The following is a 22,056-nucleotide window of genomic DNA, read 5'->3' on the forward strand; positions in this document are numbered from 1 at the left end:
GATATTTTTCTACTAAACTCAAAAGTTTCAGAGAGAGCATATCATTCTACTCCCTCCACAGCCAGCTCTTACTAGGTGGGGAACGTGGCTCGATACTGCCATGTATTACTGCGAGAACTACTCCACTATCAAAAACACAGTTAATGGCTTCAACAAAGATGATGCCTCTTCTATTAAGATTGCACAGGAATTGTTTTCTAACAGTTTTTCAGAAAGTCTGGCATATATTAAATTGAACTTTGGAATTATATCCAGTGCAATTACTCATTTAGAAGCTGCCAGCTTAGAAATTCATGCAAGTATTGAAATTGTGAGAAGTGTTGAACTTTCAGTACAACAATCACCTGAACACCAAAAACACATACATAATACTATCATGCATTGATAGAGGGCAGTGAATCGGTAACTTCCCTCCCAACCACCACAGCACAACGATCCCCAAGTCCAGTTAGTGGGGACACCATGGATAGTATGGTCGTGACTTCCACATTCCTTCGAAGAATATCTTTGCTCACTGTCGGAGGCAGGCCTTCACATGCCCTGATGAAGGCCAATGTAATTTGGCGGAAAGCTCGGGTTTGTTAAATATATAAAAGTGGAAACCGACTTTCAACCTATTAGGTCGTGTTACGTACATTTAGTACGTGTAGAAGGGAAAATTCAGTATTCATATAAAATTAATTAATTAATTGTTTATTTATTTATTTATTTATTTATTTATTTATTTATTTATTTATTTATTTATTTATTTTAATCACATGGAATAGTTGTGACAGTGTAAAACGTAAACTTAAAAACATGCTTAATCGAAATGATGGTTTTCGCTGTGTGTGCAAGATAAATCATGTTCTTAGAGGAGAAGGTACCAATACACTTTAAGATGAGTACATACTCACAGCAGTGATTTAACATTATTTAAATATACACCAATAACGTCTTGTGACGAAGAAAGGAGCCTATCTTCTTACAAGAATGTATTAAGTGATAAATCGATCTTTCGCACCTGTTGCTTTGAAGGTGAATCTTCCCATACACTTCAGTTCCACCCGCGGAGAATGGAAAAGGCATGCGAGTTTGCACTATAGGCCCTGCCGCCCTACCATAATATATTGAAACACATCTACATAATTCGTTTTGTGGTGTTCAAGTTAACCTTTAATGCATGTGAATAATATTAATGAAATCGGGCTTAAAAGGTTTTGTAAGTGAATCAAGGACAATAGACTGAATAAATGCTAAACATGTACATTCAGGAAATTGATACGAAAGTAAGAATAAAGAACTTAGTTAAATATATATCAAAGGAATTGCCATTTCGATAATTTATTTTAAAATGGCCATATTAGGGTCAATCATTTTTGGGTCATATTTTGTGATTTTTACATCATATATACAGTAGTCACTTTTGAGGTCATATTTTGTCACTTCTGAGGTCATATTTGCTTGCTTATTTGAGCTATTTTTAGGTCTTAAACATCTGAGCCCTTCTCATTACAAATTACAAAGAAAAAAAAGACAATGTAGTTCAGAATCACCAAGGTGATTACTTCTACACATGGAGATCTCTTCCCAAAATGAGTCAGCTGAACTGAATACAAATGAGGCCACTGCATGCGCAGAGCTTTAAAATCATCACCTTTCATAACAACAGACTTCTTATGAGTGAGCTCTGTTTCTTATAATATCCTCTGCTACCCAGTCCCCACATTGAATTTATTTCATGCCATTTCCCGTTAGCATTCTTCATATTTGCTTGATCAAGGGAAGAGGAGTTGGGAAATTAGTGCAGTGATTTAGCTGCTGGTTTCCCACCCAGAAAAGTAATGTTCAAATCCCACTCAATTTTAGGTTGGAATATTTACTTGAAAAATAATGCGTTGTCAGAATAGAAATCCGGCCTTAAACTCTAAGCCAAAATCTTAAACAGTTCCATCGTGACTCTAGCAAGACCAGAAATTCCCGAGATAAGCTGGAGAAAATCTTTATATTTGCTACATCAATCTCAACCAACTTGTTTATAATACACAGGGGATACAAGTCTCTTTCAAAAAAATTTTTTTTAAATTAAAAAATCATGATCACATTAACATTCTGCATTTCCCAATACACATTTGAAATTCTCTCTCAGGGGCATTAAAGAATGAATACACAGACATTTCACATTCTCATTTGACAGTAAAAAATATTGAAACAAGGAAATGAACAACCTTTTTCCAAAGTATATTCTGGAAAAATATAAATTAGTAATATGCAAGAACATTATATTAGCCAACGTATACTCTACCAGGCTCCGATCAAGGGACCCACCTATATGCATAGTCCAACAATTAGTAGCCCGATTACTTCTGCTTGAGAAGAAAGAGCTTTTTTGACTGGAGGTTGTTCGCTCCTTCAGAACTCTGAGACATGCAATCTATCTCAATGAAGGTACAAAGGGTTTGATCTGTCGAGAGGGATTTGGTGCAATCATGGTGTAAGTGCAGACTCACTGTACAAGTGGAATAAGCTGCCCTCTCTCCACTTGACTGTGGTACTGAGAAACAAACACTAATGCACATAGTGTCAGAGTATTCAGTGAGAGCTTACGATGGAAGATATCTGGATTTTGTCCATGTAACATCTGCGGCAGTGGTCTACATACAGAATATGTATGTTAAACTATGAAATTTGTATGTATGTATTTATTATTATTATTATTATTATTATTATCATTATTATTATTCCTTCAGTTACTTGAGTGCAGAGTAAGAATGTTTTCCATCTCTGTTTATCTAGGTACATCTTTTTGTTTCCCCGTGGATTCAACACCTTCCTTCTGGGTCCTGCTTTATTTGATTAACCCGTAACTTCCTTGATCAGCCTTTATGTCTCTTGCCTTCCAACACCTTTTTAAACAATTCTCTTGCCACTCTTTTTTTTATGCACCCAACCACTAGTTATGGTTTCAGAGGGTAGTTGTTCTACTTGATCTTTTTCCTTTAGGATTTTCTGGAGCTTTGATCTAAGGAACTTCATGTCTGCAGCTTAAAGTCTGCTATTCTCTCTACTATTGATGCTACAAGTTTTAAGACAAATGATGTTACTGTAGAAGCAGGCCTGACCTAACAGGTATTTACAGGCATTTAATTGTCCAAGAGAATATTTCTGAATTTGTGATAAAACTGAGCTCATTTCTGAACCCTATCAGTCATATCAGCAGAGGACTGGCTATGTCATATTAGAATCTCCTTTACATCACAGCGACACACACAGATCTTATGGCGACGATGGGATAGGAAGGGGCTAGGATAGGAGTGGAAAGGAACCCACTGTGGCCTTAATTAAAGTACAGCCCCAGCATTGCTTGGTGTGAAAATGGGAAACCACGGAAAACCATTTTCAAGGCTGCCGACAGTGAGGTTCGAACCCACTCTCTTCCGGATGCAAGCTGATAGCTACATGAACCAAACTGCACAGCCACTTGCTCGGTTATGTCAGATTACAAAATAATTAAAGTACTTCTAGTTTCACATCATCCAACGTATAGTTTTTATCTTTACCTGCCGACTGTTTTCTCTGCAACTAATTTTAATAATAATAATAATAATAATAATAATAATAATAATAATAATAATAATAATAATAATAATAATAATAATGTTATTTGCTTTACGTCCCACTAACTACTTTTTAAGGTCTTCGGAGACGCCGATGTGCCGGAATTTACTCCCGCAGGAGTTCTTTTACGTGGCAGTAAATCTACCAACACGGGGCTGTCATATTTGAGCACCTTCAAATACCACCGGACCAAGCCACGATCGAACCTGCCAAGTTGGGGTTAGAAGGCCAGCGCCTTAACCGTCTGAGCCACTCAGCCCAGCGCAATTAATTTTAAGGTCAAACTTCTTAAAATGGTAGCTCCAGCTGTTGAACTTCTGTTGCACTATTTCTGTTTCCCACAGCATCAAATCACCCGCAAAAGAAAATGTCTTGAAGTCATCGCTGATATTATGTTTCATTATCTTCACAACATAATCCATTCATCATCATCATCATCATCCATTTCCCTCATCCAGCTCCTGCTGGGATGAAATGTTTATGGCACCTTTCCATTTTCCTCTATCCAACCACCACTGTTCCTCCCAACTGTGTTGCAATCCAGGTTTCTTCTAATTGTACTATTCTTGATAGTCTTCAGCCACCTTAGTCTGGGTCTCCCTCTTGTCCTCCCTCCTTCCATCTGGGTCTCCATTATCTGTTTTGGCATCCTTCCTTGTTCCATCCTCTTAACATGCCCAAACCGTCTAAGTTCATCCCTCCCTATTCTGTTATAAAGCCTTTTCACTCTGATTTCCTTCCTGTCCTTTCTTATCTTTCCTATCATACTTCTTAAAAATACTGGCCTGAATTTTATTTTGCCATTTTATCAATGTCCAGGTCTCTGCTGCATATCTAAGTACTGAGCAGTAGTACACCTCATTCCATTTCATTGGCATGTCCTTCCTCCATACCAGGTTTCTCACACACTGGTAGAATGCATTCCCCTGTTGAATACTTTTACTAATATCCATGTCCAGCCATGCAACCTGCACCAGTTTGCTGCCTAAGCACTTGAAGCTCTCACCAATTTCAAGGTTTTATCTCATTCTTCCTATTAAAATTCCTTTCTTCTCTAATGAACACCACTGTCTTGCTCTTTTCCTTGCTGATTTTTATTCCATAATTTTCAATAATCTCACTCAACATGTTGAGCTGCCCTTGCACGACCTCTCTGTTTGTACCCTACACCAAAATTCCATCTGCAAACAGCATTACCTTCAGCTTCCTTTCCTTTATTTTACCTTTGTCCCCACTATTTCATCCATAATCATGAATAACAGTGGCAACTTTATCCACTACAGAGATAAATAGCAGAGGTAACATCATGCTGCCGTTGCATTCCTTTGCTTGTGATAAACCAGCTTAGATAATTATCTCCTATCTGAATACAGCTCTGCCAATGATTTCACAACATTTGTACTTTGCTGATAAGAAATTCTGGCACATTTCTTTGTTAGACAATCTCATAATTTGCCTCTTGGAGAAATGTCTATTTTATTTTTCCAGTGTTTTCTCATTACTATCCAATGAGCAAAAATTATGTTCTGTGACCATACTACATCCAAACTGTCCTTTCTCAAGCTTCAGTTCAATGATAATTCTTAATAGTTATCCAATAATTTTATCCTGTTTAAACCAATGAGACAGGAGTGTGTGACATTTTCCCTTATTTTCAGAAGGTACTCCTCATTTGATCCGGAGAGTAAGTGAAGTCCATTAACACCACAAGCTTTAATCAAGTCTGCACATACTTCATCTATGCATGGTGATTTGCCTTTGCTCACGTATTTAGAGGATTTTCAACTTCTTATTTAGTTTGTCGGGGAGGGGTTCATTGTTTCATACCTGCCAACTTTACAAAACCAAAAATCAGGAATTTTGATATGAAAATCAGGAGAAATCAGGAGATACAATTGATCAAAACTGCTTATTCTACATGTCTTGCACAATACAGTACTACGATATATTTATAATACTTATTGTCTCAAAGCCCGATTGTAGCTATATGAGGCTACAAGGCTAAAAATTACACATCTCTATTCCCTCACAGAAAGTATGTGAGTGAGATGATAGGTCCCTGATAAGCCTGCTGAAAATAGTATGAACGCATGTGTGGACCAGTCATGCACTTAGATGCCATTAGGCTACTTAACAAATGCATAGATTAATATATTGCACTAAGTGCACGTGCGATTATGCAAAGCGTAATGCTATTTGGATCAAATAACTAGCTGATGAACCCGTGCTTCACTACGGAATTCTCAGAAAGACTGTCCTTATAGTTTTCCCAACTAAAGTCAACATAGGTCATTGCAATGACGCCAGTATGAATGTTGCGATAAAAAGCAATGTTGTCATATGAGATATTCGATAAAATGAAAACAGCACATTTTCTCACTTTTAGCGAAATGTACTACGGTGTCGATCTAATAGTTCAAAAGTTTCAGAGCTAGAATGACCAGGCTGCAGACAGCCGCGTATACTCCTGTGTAATTATTCCGTTTAAGTATGCTCACTGCTCATTCCAATCACTGCCTCAAAGAAGGGATTGAATAGCTGGAATACTATGCTGATCCAGTGTGTTATGTACCAGTAGTATCAGAAAATTTATGAACCAGAGGAATGGCATGCTAAAGAAGAGAGAGATCTAACTCCCCACTCCCCAGCTACTTCCCGCCAATATTCAGGCAGGCTGTTATACTCAATACGCAGCAGTAATCCTATCTATCGGAGATAAATGGCAGCAGAATACACAAAGCACATCACAACAAACAATGGTCAATGTAATGTTATTGCTGATCAATTTTATTAGCTTTCTATATTGGAGGCCTTCACACTTAGTTTTCTTCCAAATCTGTGATTTAGAGCATTTAATGTCAAGTGAGTCCTCCTTTCTTTCATGACAACCTCGTGTGTTATTTAAGCAATTGTTCCTTCATGACTTTTTTCTCATTCTTGTAATTATCTTCACAATTTAATCACCATCACCACCAATATTATTGTAGTCGGTACAGTAAAACTTAATAACACATAAATAATCAGAAATTGTATTCTCTGTAACTTTTGTTATGTAGTACTTTTCAATATGACCAGTAAGATAGGTAATTAAAAATTAAATTTTTGGCACCTTCCCCTAAACTACCATTTTGAACAGAGTGAATAAAATTATTTATAGCGTAGTTCCTTATTCCGCGACTTTACATAAAATTCTGTTCACCCATTTTCACGTACCCTGGCGCTGATATGGACTTAGCAAAAAAATCCGAATCCATGAATATCTCTATCATCATAGCCGGTACGGTAAAAATGTATAAGACGTAAATGATAGGAAATTGTATAATATATAACTTTAGTTATGTAGTATTTATCAATCGGGCCAATAATAACTACCATTTCACTTAGCGTGAATAAAATTATTTATGGCCTAGATTGTACGATACATGCTTGTTCTAGAATATATGGTATAATACTGAAAAACATCTAGGACAAGAAGGAAAGAAATTAATAATTTGTAGAAGCAATGAACACTCTTAGGATTAAGTTAATATAACTTAATATAGAAATAGACAAAATATATGTAACAAGGAAACACAATGCATGCAAAAAAAAACTATTGCAATAAATGAACACTCATTCCCCAGTTTTAGGTGATCTGGAATGTGAGTATTCTATTCTAAAAAGTCATTACAATTCTTCTCTTCAAATGCATGGTAATATGAAAATTATTCTTTGAAAAAACAGCACAAAGTATTAGACTTGTGTCCCACTGGGTTGTAATGGTGCACTTAAGACTGGTGATTGTAATCATCTACAATGCTCAGTTTTGCTGGCTCCTTGTAAGCTTATGTCCATCCATGTCTTTTGCTCAGGAGACAACAGGCATGGACCCTTCTAGCTCAAACAGGTGATGTCCAGAATATTACAACTTATCATGCGGACACTATTAAAAGAAATAATCAAGACATCACTGAGATAGTAAACATGTATATGGATATCTACATACACTCCAGCCAAGATGACAATCTCATTATTTTGATCTTTATGACGACCACCACCACCACCGACTACACCCGTGCTGATGTTCATTTCCATCAAACCATTTCCAAATGTAAGTCTGCCTTTGAAATTCTTTGAACCATTTCTGATCTTCAGCATCAGGCTCCATGGCTGAACAGTCAGCATAGTGGCTTCCAGTTCAGATGGCCTTGGGTTTGATTCCCAGCCAGACCAGAGATTTTACTGCTTCCAGTCAATTCCTCTGGCTCAGGAACAGAGTGTTTGCATTTGTATTGTTATACATCTTCATTTATGTACAACACACCACAACACCATACACAATAGAAACACGCAGTAGAGAATATATCTACCTACATAGAGTTGGCAACAAGAAAGGCATCCAGCCATAAAACTAGGCTTGATACACATGCAGTACTTCATGTTGTACCATAAGTTTGCTTTAATTTTCATTAACTTTCTCAGGCTATAATTGTGTTTCATTATAAGTTAAGATTTTTAGAACAGAATTTTCTTAAAAACCATTTTAGTCTTCACTGATCTATTCTGATACATAAGTAGTTACTCTGTCTCAAAGTAATAGTCACATTTCTTTAGCCAGGTATTTATTGACAATGAATGAATATGAAAAATAATATCTTACAGCACTGAAATGAAGTGGTGTATGGCTTTTAGTGCCGGGAGTGTCCGAGGATATTTTCGACTTGGCAGGTGCAGATCTTTTAATTTGACGCCATAGGAGACCTGCGTTGTGATGAGGATGAAATTATGATGAAGACAGCACATACACCCATCCTCCATGCCAGCGAAATTAACCAATGATGGTTAGAATTGAACCCGGAACCCCTGTGACCAAAGGCCAGCATGCTAACCATTTACACATGAAGCCAGATTTCTTACAGCATTGATAATACTACAGTGAAAACATATTATTGGAAGTACTCTCTGATCCCTCATTATTTTACACCAACTACAGCAGCACAGGCAGAAATAAAAATGTCAGGATCACACTGAAGAACCAAAGGTAAACAACCCTGACTCTGACACTTATGTTTCCCAAAGCTTTGCTTCTGCCAACCTTCACACATTCAATCATTACTTGCTGTGCAGTCAGGAATACATTATTCAGTGTCTCTGTAGACAGGTCGCCAAACGCCTTCAGGACGGTGGTGATAAGGTCGTCAATTCTAGATGGACTTTCCTGATATTGGAGAGATTGAATGGCATTAAAGAAGCCAAGATCAAGAACATTCATATCTGGGCTGTTTGTAGGCTGACACTGCAAGTGAATGGTGAGGCCAGTCATACTAGCAGCAGCTACACATTCAGGATCTGAAGGATCACTATGGGGTTTGGCATTATCCTGCTGAATACAGATGGGGCATGAGGGACATTTGTACTAGATAGCAGGCAGCACTCTCCTATTCAGCATTTGTCTGTATTCATGTTGGGTGACAGATTGCAAAGGTTTCATAATGATTGTACCCTTAGGCTTGTTTTTGCTGGCTCCTTGTAAGCGAATGGAAAAATACCAATTTATCATCACACTGGGGGCATGCCAATGCAGCTTGAAAGATCACTTTCACAATGAACCATTTCTTCTGACAAGTTTGGTGTGGATAAAGCTCTTCTGTACCAAGACAAAATCTCCCTTTCACTTCAGTCACGTAAAACCACTTTTCATCAATATGAATCAAATCAAACGTCACCTTGCCCTACGAAGGGAACTTTTGGATCCAGCACTGATGAGCAAAACTGCAGATGTTTCTGTTCACTTGACATGTTTAGTGTTTATTTCACAGTTTTGGAATGTCATCCTACTTCTTAAATTCAATTCTGTGATGTACAGTTGATTTTTCTATGTTCAAACTGCTGGCGAGAGATCTGATTATTTTCCTTTTATGCTGTGGAATTTTATGCAGTCTATCCTGATTTATGAAGTTGTCAAATACATTTATCTTAGATCTCTAATAAATTCTGGGTTATCAGGAGAAGATATAAAAAAAAAAGAATGCAATCTGGTTAGGTTGGCAGTGAAACAATGGACAAACAAGACTGTGAAAGAACCAACAGATTTCCAAAAACCTGAAAATACAACTGGTAGACTGTCTACTATTTTCCATACTAATGTATGGATGTGAGTCGTGGACAACAAAAAACCCAATATGAACAGTAAGATTGATGCAACTGACATATTTTTTCTGGGGAAGGATGCTGAGTATACAAATAACTCCATCCTAAAAGAGCATAACACTGAAAGGAGAATCTCAGGCCAGGTTCAGCACTTTGGCCATGTAATGAGAGGACCACAAAATGAGGAGAAGTTGATTATTCGGGGAAAACCAATGGACAGAGGCCACGAGGAAGAGGCACGACAAGGTGGATTAGATGATATGGATATAGATTCCCTTAGGGAACCTGGATTAGGTGGATTACCCAGATTACCAGTACATATGAAAGAACAATGCAGGATCTAATAAAGGAAGTCAATGACAGTGAATCGTGTACAAAAATGATATCACAATGACCACCACACCTCCTACAGGTCAGGACTGAAGAAAGACAGATCTTGGTTCATACATTTTTTTTTCCTGCTGACTCTTCCTTTCATTTTAGAGGAGAAGTGAGCAAATGTGGCACCACCTATTAAGGCATTTTCACCTTGCCTCCAGATGCAGGTAACAGATTCTACTAACAGCAAATTTCAAAGCACTTTCCTTTATTAGATCTCTTTGTAAGATGCCAGCATTGCTAGCACAAAGTAATTATTACAAATAGCCTACGTTTTATAGTCTCTTAAATTTTTCACTGTTTTTCTCACTGTGTAAACCACTACACTCCTGCAGCCATAAAAACCACAACAAAACAGCAAACAACTGAACGCCAACACAGCAAGATCTCTCGTATAACCACTATACTTGCTTAGAGCATGTTCCGTGCTGAACTCCACAGCAGCTAAATTAACCTAGAAAGGATGTGGATATTACCCACCCACAGTTCACAGTGCATGTAATAGGTTCAGTAACCCTCCTCGGATTAAGGTCTGTCCCATTTCTTTCTAGAGCAAATATATCTATTAAAGAAATGAGACTATTAATTTGGGAGGATTTGCAAATAAAACTGAAAAACAAAATAGGTCATCGGAACTAATCAGTAAAACTAACCTGTTGCAATGACAATGAGTACAGCATTAATTACTCCTGCTTGGCCAACAATCCATCCTGATCTCAAGAACACAATCACACCAAAAATGTTGATCAGACAGGAAGTAAACACACCATCCCACTGACCAAATAATACAGGTTCAGATATAAAGAAATTTGATTTCCACCATGGCTTGTCACCCTATAACAAATAATAAATTTATACATTAGGCATGATTTAATACAGTGGCAAGAAACATTCTATGTCATTCTAAAAGAAACAATCATGATACACACAGAATAAAATACTAAACTCCGACCAAAACAGGATAAATTCTTCTATACCTGATGTAAATGGATAAAGGAAAAAAAACCTAGAGTTCTTCTGACAAAAGCTATTTTCATAGAAAAATGGCAAAGATGAACTTCATCAGTGACATGTCAAATTATCTCCTGTAAATATGTACTCTTAGTTTCCATAACAACTAAATTACAATGGTTAAGTAAGTGACTAGAGAAATCTACCAATCAGCCACTTTGACCTATTTTACACTGGAGAGTAAATCAAAATGATTTATGTACGGTTAGTGCAATCTTAACAAAAATATGGTCACCAACAGGCACAGTTTCTCCACAAGAACTGCAGCCTCTCCCATTGCTTGGCGAAGGCGAACAAACATAGTATAATTGCATATCCGAAATGTTTACTTGCTGTGAAGTACCTACTGTAACTGCAAATCTGTCAGAGTTAGAGAGGCTGAGTGCAGTGGTACAGTACTCCAAAGAGTAGGCGACACTCTGTCATTAGGAAGCAGCAAGGCTGCAGTCCCACTGTTAGGACTGTGCTCTACCCATGTGTTACACAGTTCACTCATCGCATGGAGAAAACGGAAAGGGAGTCGGGCGCGTAAGCGTGCCCGCCGGACTGCAACCTGACAAGCTCCCAGACAAGCAGTTGTAGTTACCCAGTATTCTAGAAGAGCAAGTAGTGTGTGGTGTTTGTTGTGCCTTCTAAGAATCTATATTTATTAAGTACTGATTATTTTAAACTGTACAGTGTGCATTTACCAGTTTCAATGCCTCAAGGAGCCAGTAACTGTAGTTACAATTTTATGAATAGACATGGATAAGAATGGTGTTAGGTATTTAAACCGGGCGAGTAGGCCTTGCGGTTAGGGGCGCGCAGCTGCGAGTTAGCATCCGGGAGATAGTGGATTCGAACCCCACTGTTGCCAGCCCTGAAGATGGTTTTCCGTGGTTTCCCATTTTCATACCTGGCAAATGCTGGTGCTGTTCCTTAATTAAGGCTATGGCCACTTCCTTCCCACTCCTAGGCCTTTCCTATCCCATCGTCGCCTTAAGACGTGTGTGAGTTGGTGCGACGTAAAGCCCAATTACATATTTTTAAAAATGTATTTACAAGGCATTTCATTTTCACAATTAACCCTCGCCGAGAAGAATGAGATGAAGACAACAAACTTACACAACAAAGTTCAACTCTTCAGTGTATAATTAGTGGAAGTACTTAATCGGTTGCAATGAGAGAAATGCTCTGTTTTGCTTTCCGTGTTTGTTGCCTGGAGGTGATATAACTTGGACAAAAACTGGAGTGGTGGATTTGAAGCATTTAGATGAAAAGGCTAAAAAACATGAACAAACAGATGAACACCTCAAGAACGAGGTTGCTTGGAACAGTGAACATTGCTTTACAACTAAGTGAGACCTATAGACAAGAAACAGAGTGTAAAAACTGAGAAATACTCTCAAAATTAATTGACTGTGTAAAATTCTGTTGTAAATTTGAACTTCTACTATGAGGCCATGACAAGAGTGCTCATTCATCAAACCTGGCATTTTCCGAGGTTAGAATTTGCTGGGACGTTAGATGATTCAGTCAAAGCCCATTTTTTAAAGCTTCATGTGTCTAAAGAAGAAATACAAAGTGAAATTAAATGAACAAAATTTTTAGCTCTAACAACAGATGATATGACTGATGTTTCTGAACATACTCAACAGGATATTGTTTTCCGGTATGAAGTAGATGATGTTGTGTACAAGAGATTCTGAGGATTCTTTAATCCTGAAACTCAGAATGCTGAAGGACTTGCACAGTGTATTATAGAGCAGTTAGAAATTGTTTTGAAGGGCAAAACTGATAAACTTATCATGCAAACATACGACGGGGCGACGGTAATGAGTGGTGATAAAGGTGGTCTACAGACAATAACTAAGAAGTCCTGCCAACATGCACATTTTGTACATTGCCATGCACACCAATTAAATTTAATTATGGAGAAAGCCACATCACAGAATCGACAAGCCTGAATTATCTTCAGCAGTCTAGCCGCAATACCAGCATTTTATTCCCAATTGCCTTCACAGTGCTGGGTAGCATAATTAGAAGGATAATTAGAAGGATCCCTCATGGATGTAATAACAGATGGAATGTTAATAGCCAACTCATTAAGAGAGATCCCTCATGATCATCTGAAAGCACATTTAAGATCATTGTAGGTGACAAGTGAAGGAAAATAAGATATGAGACAGCTTCTTAGGGACAATGTTATTATGCTGATGCAACAATAAACTATACAGGATTAGCATCAAGAAGGGCATTCGACGGTAAAAGTGGACCAAGTCCACATGTGTGGTGCAGACCACACCCGCTTCCCCATGAAGGTACGTGAAAAAGTGGCAGAGAAAGGAGAAACATGAATTAACGAATGAAAAAACATACTAAATGGATAACATAACATAGAATGCTTGAAAATCATGGTAGTGATAGAGATTACTGTTTTAAGAGGAAGTAGAACTAGACAAACATTCCTTCTCAAAACTAACCAGAAAGGAAAACGGAAGAGGTCCAGCTCTTTAAAGAATGAACCAAAGATGGAACGGACATGAAAATGAAAGAAACCTAGGCCTTGTAAACCTTACACCAATCAAGGGATACCAGATAAGAAAGGAAACCATTTGCATATATGTTTCTTCCTTTACCTCTTATCTACGAGGGAGAATCAAATATAAACAAGATTTTATTTTTTATTTAAATTCATTTATTGAAAATCACAAGCAAATTAAAATCTATTTTTTGACATAGTTTCCTGCTTTCGAAATGCATTTGTTCCAGAACATGGGCAGCTTTTTTGATGCCATAGTCGTAAAAAGAACAGGGTTGTATCACCAACCAGTTGCGCACGAAGTCCTCCACACTCTCATCATCTTCAAATTCCCCTCCTAGAGCTTCTTTAAGCAGTCCAAACTAATGGAAGTCACAGGGCGATAAGTCCGGGCTGTCAGGTGGATGATCAAGTGTAGTCCAGTGCTTTTCCTGTAGCTTGGAGACAGAGCTGCAGTATGAGGCCATGCATTGTTGTGGAGGAGGATGAATTGTCGAATCGCTTGGTCTCGTCTTTTGCAGCGATATGCAACCCTCGCCTTGTTCAACAGCTCGCACTAGTAAGCAGCACTGATTTTGCTCAATCAGCAAAATGCCTCGCCAATCAAAAAACACGGTTGCAAGAACCTTGCCAGCTGACAGTCGAGTCTTGGCTTTCACTGGTGCTGCCTCCCCTTTCCTCTGCCACTCCTTACTGGCTTATTTGGATTCGGGAGTGTAGTGGTGGACCCATGTTTCGTAGCAGGAGATGATCCAACTCAAAAATGCATCACTTTCTTCCATAAATCTTGCTGTAAGCCTCTGACAGACCTCCAAACGTCTCAACTTCAGATTTTCGGTCAAAAGGCGAGGGACCCATCTGGAACACACTTTACGGAACTGTAGGTCGTTTGTGATGATTGCTTGACAGCTCCCATAACTGATTCTGACTTCTTCTGCAATTTCTGATACTGTCACCAGTCGATTGTCGTCAATGTCTTAAACCGCACTAATGTTTTCGTCAGTAATGCTGGTCTGAGGACGGCGATCGTGCTGCTGATTTTCCACACATTGTCGTCCTTCCTTGAACTTTTTATGCCAGGCAAACATGTGTCCTTAACAATGTTTGATCACCGAACTGTGCAGTCAATCTCTGGCAAATTTTCGCCGCTTACTCCTTCACGAGCAAGAAATTTTATAATTATGCATTGGGCATCATGCTCCGACATCGTGAGCGTTACTGACAAAACGGCAGGAAATATCTAACAGCACGTTCTCCCCACTCCTAACGGTCCTGCCTAAGCATAGCAGAAGCGCGGGGCCAGTCTCACGAACTGTTGATGTTCAGGAACAAAAATCCTAGGATGAAGTTGACAAGTTTTATGAAGCATTGAGTGACATCGTGGTCAGGGTCAACAACAAGGATAGAATAGTGCTAATGGGCGATTTCAATGCGAGAGTTGGGAATAGAACTGAAGGATACGAAAGGGTGATTGGTAAATGTGGGGAAGATATGGAAGCTAATAGGAATGGGAAGAGTCTGCTGGACTTCTGTGCTAGTATGGGTTTAGCTGTTACAAATACATTCTTCAAGCATAAGGCTATTCACCGCTACACATGGGAGGCTAGGGGTACCAGATCCATAATAGACTATATCTTAACAGACTTTGAATTCAGGAAATCTTTTAGGAATGTACGAGTTTTTCGGGGATTTTTCGATGATACAGACCATTATCTGATCTGTAGTGAACTAAGTATCTCTAGGCCTGGGGTAGAGAAAGTGAAATCTGTCTGCAAACGAATAAAGGTAGAAAATCTCCAGGACGAGGAAATTAGACAGAAGTACATGGATATGATTAGTGAGAAGTTTCGAACAGTAGACAGTAAGCAGGTTCAGGATATAGAAAGTGAATGGGTGGCATAGAGGGATGCTGTAGTAGAAACAGCAAGGGAATGCCTAGGAACAACTGTGTGTAAAGATGGGAAAAGGCGAACATCTTGGTGGAATGATGAAGTGAGAGCAGCCTGTAAACGTAAAAAGAAGGCTTATCAGAAATGGCTCCAAACAAGGGCCGAGCCAGACAGGGATTTGTACGTAGATGAAAGAAACAGAGTGAAACAAATAGTTGTTGAATCCAAAAAGAAGTCATGGGAAGATTTTGGTAATAACCTGGAAAGGCTAGGTCTAGCAGCAGGGAAACCTTTCTGGACAGTAATAAAGAATCTTAGGAAGGGAGGGAAAAAGGAAATGAACAGTGTTTTGAGTAATTCAGGTGAACTCATAACAGATCCCAGGGAATCACTGGAGAGGTGGAGGGAATATTTTGAACATCTTCTCAATGTAAAAGGAAATCATCATGGTGGTGTTCAAACAGTCAAGCTCATGGGGAGGAGGAAAATGATGTTGGTGAAATTATGCTTGAGGAAGTGGAAAGGATAGTAAATAAACTCCATTGTCATAAGGCAGCAGGAATAGATGAAATTAGACCTGAAATGGTGAAGTATAGTGGGAAGGCAGGGATGAAATGGCTTCATAGAGTAGTCAAATTAGCGTGGAGTGTTGGTAAGGTACCTTCAGATTGGACAAAAGCAGTAATTGCACCTATCTATAAGCAAGGGAACAGGAAGGATTGCAATAACTATCGAGGTATCTCACTGATTAGTATACCAGGCAAAGTATTCACAGGCATCTTGGAAGGGAGGGTGCGATCAGTCGTTGAGAGGAAGTTGGATGAAAACCAGTGTGGTTTCAGACCACAGAGAGGCTGTCAGGATCAGATTTTCAGTATGCGCCAGGTAACTGAAAAATGCTACGAGAGGAATAGGCAGTTGTGTTTATGTTTCGTAGATCTAGAGAAAGCATATGACAGGGTACCGAGGGAAAAGATGTTCGCTATACTGGGGGACTATGGAATTAAAGGTAGATTATTAAAATCAATCAAAGGCATTTATGCTGACAATTGGGCTTCAGTGAGAATTGATGGCAGAATGAGTTCTTGGTTCAGGCTACTTACAGGAGTTAGACAAGGCTGTAATCTTTCACCTTTGCTGTTTGTAGTTTACATGGATCATCTGCTGAAAGGTATAAAATGGCAGGGAGGGATTCAGTTAGGTGGAAATGTAGTAAGCAGCCTGGCCTATGCCGACGACTTGGTCTTAATGGCAGACTGTGCCGAGAGCCTGCAGTCTAACATCTTGGAACTTGAAAATAGGTGCAATGAGTATGGTATGAAAATTAGCCTCTCGAAGACTAAATTGATGTCAGTAGGTAAGAAATCCAACAGAATTGAATGTCAGATTGGTGATACAAAGCTAGAACAGGTCGATAATTTCAAGTATTTAGGTTGTGTGTTTTCCCAGGATGGTAATATAGTAAGTGAGATTGAATCAAGGTGTAGTAAAGCTAATGCAGTGAGCTCGCAGTTGCGATCAGCAGTATTCTGTAAGAAGGAAGTCAGTTCCCAGACGAAACTATCTTTACATCGGTGTGTTTTCAGACCAACTTTGCTTTATGGGAGCGAAAGCTGGGTGGACTCAGGATATCTTATTCATAAGTTAGAAGTAACAGACATGAAAGTAGCAAGAATGATTGCTGGTACAAACAGGTGGGAACAATGGCAGGAGGGAACTCGGAATGAGGAGATAAAGGCTAATTTAGGAATGAACTCGATGGATGAAGCTGTACGCATAAACCGGCTTCGGTGGTGGGGTCATGTGAGGCGAATGGAGGAGGATAGGTTACCTAGGAGAATAATGGACTCTGTTATGGAGGGTAAGAGAAGTAGAGGGAGACCAAGACGACGATGGTTAGACTCTGTTTCTAACGATTTAAAGATAAGAGGTATAGAACTAAATGAGGCCACAACACTAGTTGCAAATCGAGGATTGTGGCGACGTTTAGTAAATTCTCAGAGGCTTGCAGACTGAACGCTGAAAGGCATAACAGTCTATAATGATAATGTATGTATGTATGTATGTATATGTATGTATGTATGTATGTATGTATGTATGTATGTATATTTTATCAACCTTCATACTATATTTGACGTGTTAAAGCATACAATGTTATCATAGTGTATTCACAGGCACAGAAAAGCGAATACCTATCAGTCAAGAGATGAAAGAAATCTGTATTTCAACACCTCAGGTTTCATATGTAGCATAACTTTTGGCAGCCTATTTTGTGATTCAATGTAACTGGGTGGCCGCGGCTGGTAAATGAAGAATATATACAAAGAATAGTGTAGTTCTGTCTAGAAAAATAAAGTTAATACTATTATCATCCACAATTTACTTTACGTTGCACCGACACAGATAGGTCTTATAGCGACGATGGGATAGGAAAGGCGGCCGTGGCCTTAATTAAGGTACAGCCCCAGCATTTCCCTGGTGTGAAAATGGGAAAACACAGAAAATCATCTTCAGGGCTGCCAACAGTGGGGTTCGAACTCACTATCTCCCTAATGCAAGCTCACAACTGGGGGGGCCCTAACAGCATGTCAACTCGTCCGGTAGTACTACTATCTCAAGCTATTGCTGGCGAGACCTACTGTTTACACTGCACTATGTCTTCTAGTACGGAATAGAACAAATTTATTACTTTTACTGACCTGTCTCAGTCTCACCCCTGGCTTTGACAGTACGAAAGTGACTGAGGTATGAGTGATGCTAGTAATGCCATTCCTTATGCAGCCAGTCCATTATGAATGGTATCAAAATGTCTCTCATAGGCTCAGTCGGTGCATATGTTTCAGTGAACTATGCAGATTTATGTGTAATAGCAAATTTTAGATTGGCGAGGAAATCAACGGGAAACTACTTCGCTCCTCATTTCCCTTGTATGCCTCGATGCCTAGGCCATCTATGACAGGTGATGGCAGAGCTATTGAGAACCTGACCAGCCTATGGGTTGACTACTCAACATTTATACCATTATCTCAGCAGGTTTTGACAACATGAAAAACAACTGCAAGTTTGATTTTGAGAACTTTGGTAACATTACTGAAAACGCAAACAATTTTCTATATTGTTAATGATTTCTAAGTTATGGTAGGTGAACAATTACAACTAGAGAAAAATATATACAGTAAAACCTTGATTATCCGCCCCTCAATCAACCGTTCTGCGAATTATCTGTCGCCAAAAAATCTTGATTTTTTAAAAGCAATGTACAGTTGCTCCAAAACTAAATGAGCATACTCTTGATGTCAATAATAATAATAATAATAATAATAATGTTATTAGTTTTACGTCCCACTAACCACTTTGACGGTTTTCGGAGACGCGGAGGTGCCAAAATTTTGTCTCGCAGGAGTTCTTTTACGTGCCAGTAAATTTACCGACACGAGGCTGACATATTTCTGCACCTTCAAATACCACCAGACTGAGCTAGGATCGAACCTGCGAAGCTGGGGTCACAAGGCCATTGCCTCAACTGTCTGAGCCCCTCAGCCCGGCTCTCGACGTCAAGGTATCTTGATACAGTATTCTGTTTTCGAGCGACTGTACATTGACTCTGTGACTCCTGAGTCCACAATGATAATGTACAGTAACTACTGTACGTACACGCGCACAGACCGGCAGTCGGCATTGGAGACATGACTTCATACATATTTTTACTACATAATTTTATGTTGTGTAAAATTATTTAACTTTTAACTGTTACAAAAGAAGAGGGATGCTATTCAAATTCAACAATCACAAACTTTATTGTCCATTCCATTGTTGACGAATAATGTACTGTAATGTGCCCTCTCCCAGTCCACGGAGCATAGAGTATGGTTTGCTTGTCAATTCTACTTCAGAATGATACCTAAAACTTACCTGGTAGCGTGTAACATCTCAAGTACCATATGTAGATCTTTCATATCGTTCTCTATCAAGGTTAAATATTTTCACCACAGGCTACTACACTGTAAGTATCTCACAATGCACAGGAATCGGAAACCAGCCTAGCGGCCCGTCAAGTCCAACCACCGCTATTAGTAAACAGGTAGGCTACATTCTGTACTGTAGTGCAAAGTAAGGAAATGTGAGAGAGACTGATAAAGTTGAACATTTATTTTCCATTCTAACAGCCGAGAAATGCTGAGATCGAAATCTGCAGTAAAAAGAAAACGTGTAGTTTTAACCACACAAAATAAAGTTAATATAATCGAATGGTTAAAGAAAGGTGAACTAGTCTCAAATTTAGCACCAGAGTTCGGTGTGGGTGTGACAATAGTGCGGGACCTAATGAAGAATAAACACAAAGTGTTGCAGTTTGCAGCAAGTTCTGACAGTTTGCATGGACTCGCTAAAAGAAAAACAAAAGTATTATCTTTAAAAGAACTGGATGCTGCGTTATTCATGTGGTTTCAGCAAAAGAGAGGCGAAGGTGTACTTAATAGTGGTCCTATGATAACAAGGCAAGCACAAATTTTTCACTAAAAGATGGGGCTCCCAGGGTCCTCACCAGCATCCAATGGTTGGCTACAGAGATTTAAGGACAGACATGGCATTCGAGAATTAAACATTGAAGGAGAAAAACTAAGTGGTGATAGCAGTGCAGCAGAAAACTTGAGATATGAGTTTAAGCGCATAATTGAGAGATACAATTTCGTTCAAAGTCAAGTGCACAATACCGATGAAACTGGACTTTTTTTGGAAGTGCTTACCCAGTAAAACACTAGCAGCTGCTGAAGAGAAATCAGCTCCTGCTCACAAATCTAGTAAAGAGTGCGTTACCACCTTGTGCAGTGCGAACGCTAGTGGCGACCATAAATTAAAATTAGCTGTTGTTGGTAAAGCAAAAAATCTGCGTTCTTTCAAAGGAACGGTGATGAAATATTTCCCAGTAGATTATTATCATAACAAATCTGCATGGATGACACACAATTTATTCAGGACTTTGTTACATAATAAGTTTGTTCCGCGGGTTCGAGATTTCTGGGCATCCAAAGGCTTGCCATTAAAGGCCGTCCTTTTTCTTGATAATGCACCCTCTCACCCTGTTGATACAGAGTTGAAATCAGAGGATGGAAACATTTTTGTTTCCTATTTGCCACCTAATGTAACTTCATTAGCCAATGGACCAAGGCGTCATCACAACCTTTAAGGCGCATTATAAGCGAGAATTGCTAGGCCTCTTACTTTCCGAAGAAACGTTGATGGTTGAGTTCTGGAAAAACTCAATCTTAAAGAAGCACTTTATCTTGCTTAGAAATCAATGAGCTCTAGTAACCGCTTAAACATCACTCAATTGTGGAGAAAATTGTATGTTGATGCTGAAGAGCTCGCCGACAATTGTCATGGGTTCGTTGATGAAGATGAAAATGAGGGATTGATGATCAAAGATATCCTGAAGACATTTTAACTGATGACGAAATAGTAAATAAAAGCGCGAACGGGAACTCGGCAGTCAGATGTGAAGTGACGAGTGAAAGTGAGGGGAGGGGGGATGGGGAAGAAGAGTGCATCACAAACAATCGCATACCGCTTCAGATCCCACTGGAGTCGGCTGAAACGTTAATGGAATTCTTGGAGCAAGAGGACGATGGATTTTTCAGACTTTCTTGTAATTAGAAAGCTCAGAATGGACATAAAGAAGAAAATAAGTTGTAGGAGAGTGCGAAAAGAAAAAAAGTAACAGATTTTTTTAAAGCAGCTTAAATGACACCAGGTAAATTAATTATTTATGGTCTGTTGGTAATTTAGGTGAACATTTAGCATGTATTGTTGTAGCTTTGACTACATTGTGGCATTTAATTAATTTACGTTTCATACATGGTATATAATAATCACCGTAGATGGAAAACTGGCTGTTTCAAAAGCAATAGTAATGATACGCCTCTGATCCCTCTAACAAAGATAAGCACACCAACATCTTATGGAAGCAAAAATTAGAAAAGAGCAGAGCGACAGGAAGCTACACTGGGAGGGAAAGAAATAAGTCCGTGGTAGGTACACAATAAAGAAAAGTGACCAACATTTGATAACGAGGATTAACAACTATATTAGATAAGTATAAATGACTTTACGCAGTACACACACATATAAAAGATCTGATATATTAGAGATAAACATAGACGAAGTCCATTTCTTTTTCTACTTTCTCCTTTTTAAGAGAACAAGAGTTACAATATTCACCTTGAAGGTGGAAGTACAACAGGAAGGACAGTAAAAGAACAATTACCCAAGATAACAATTTTCAAAATTGTGCATACATTATCGCGTCTCATATTATTTTTTGGAAACACACAGAAAATTTTCAAGAACGAATTTACAATAACAGTATTATAATTGGCCATGTATAAAATACATCACCTCCAAGGTGTTTTTTTTATAAAAGCCTAACAATCGAGCTAAAAACATCAAAGTGAAAAGGAGGGTTGGGGAAAGGATAAATTTGATAGCTGGGGACAAGAGAGGAGAGTAATAGTTTGAATCCGACTGCGTAACTTA

The 22,056-nt window shown here is 38.8% G+C and overlaps 1 protein-coding gene across 6 annotated transcripts in view; it reads right to left on the reverse strand.

The window, feature by feature from the left end:
* LOC136878882 (solute carrier family 12 member 8) overlaps nucleotides 1-22,056 on the reverse strand; it is a 108,804-nt gene that overhangs the window by 77,388 nt on the left and 9,360 nt on the right. For all 6 annotated transcript variants that reach the window (XM_068228842.1, XM_068228841.1, XM_068228843.1 and 3 more), the window contains exon 3: nucleotides 10,758-10,938. In XM_068228842.1, coding sequence (XP_068084943.1) covers nucleotides 10,758-10,938 — 181 coding nt within the window. The remainder of the gene's footprint in view (nucleotides 1-10,757; nucleotides 10,939-22,056) is intronic.

The sequence above is a fragment of the Anabrus simplex genome, chromosome 8 (genome assembly GCF_040414725.1).
Source record: "Anabrus simplex isolate iqAnaSimp1 chromosome 8, ASM4041472v1, whole genome shotgun sequence".
Classification (NCBI taxonomy): Eukaryota; Metazoa; Arthropoda; class Insecta; order Orthoptera; family Tettigoniidae; genus Anabrus; species Anabrus simplex.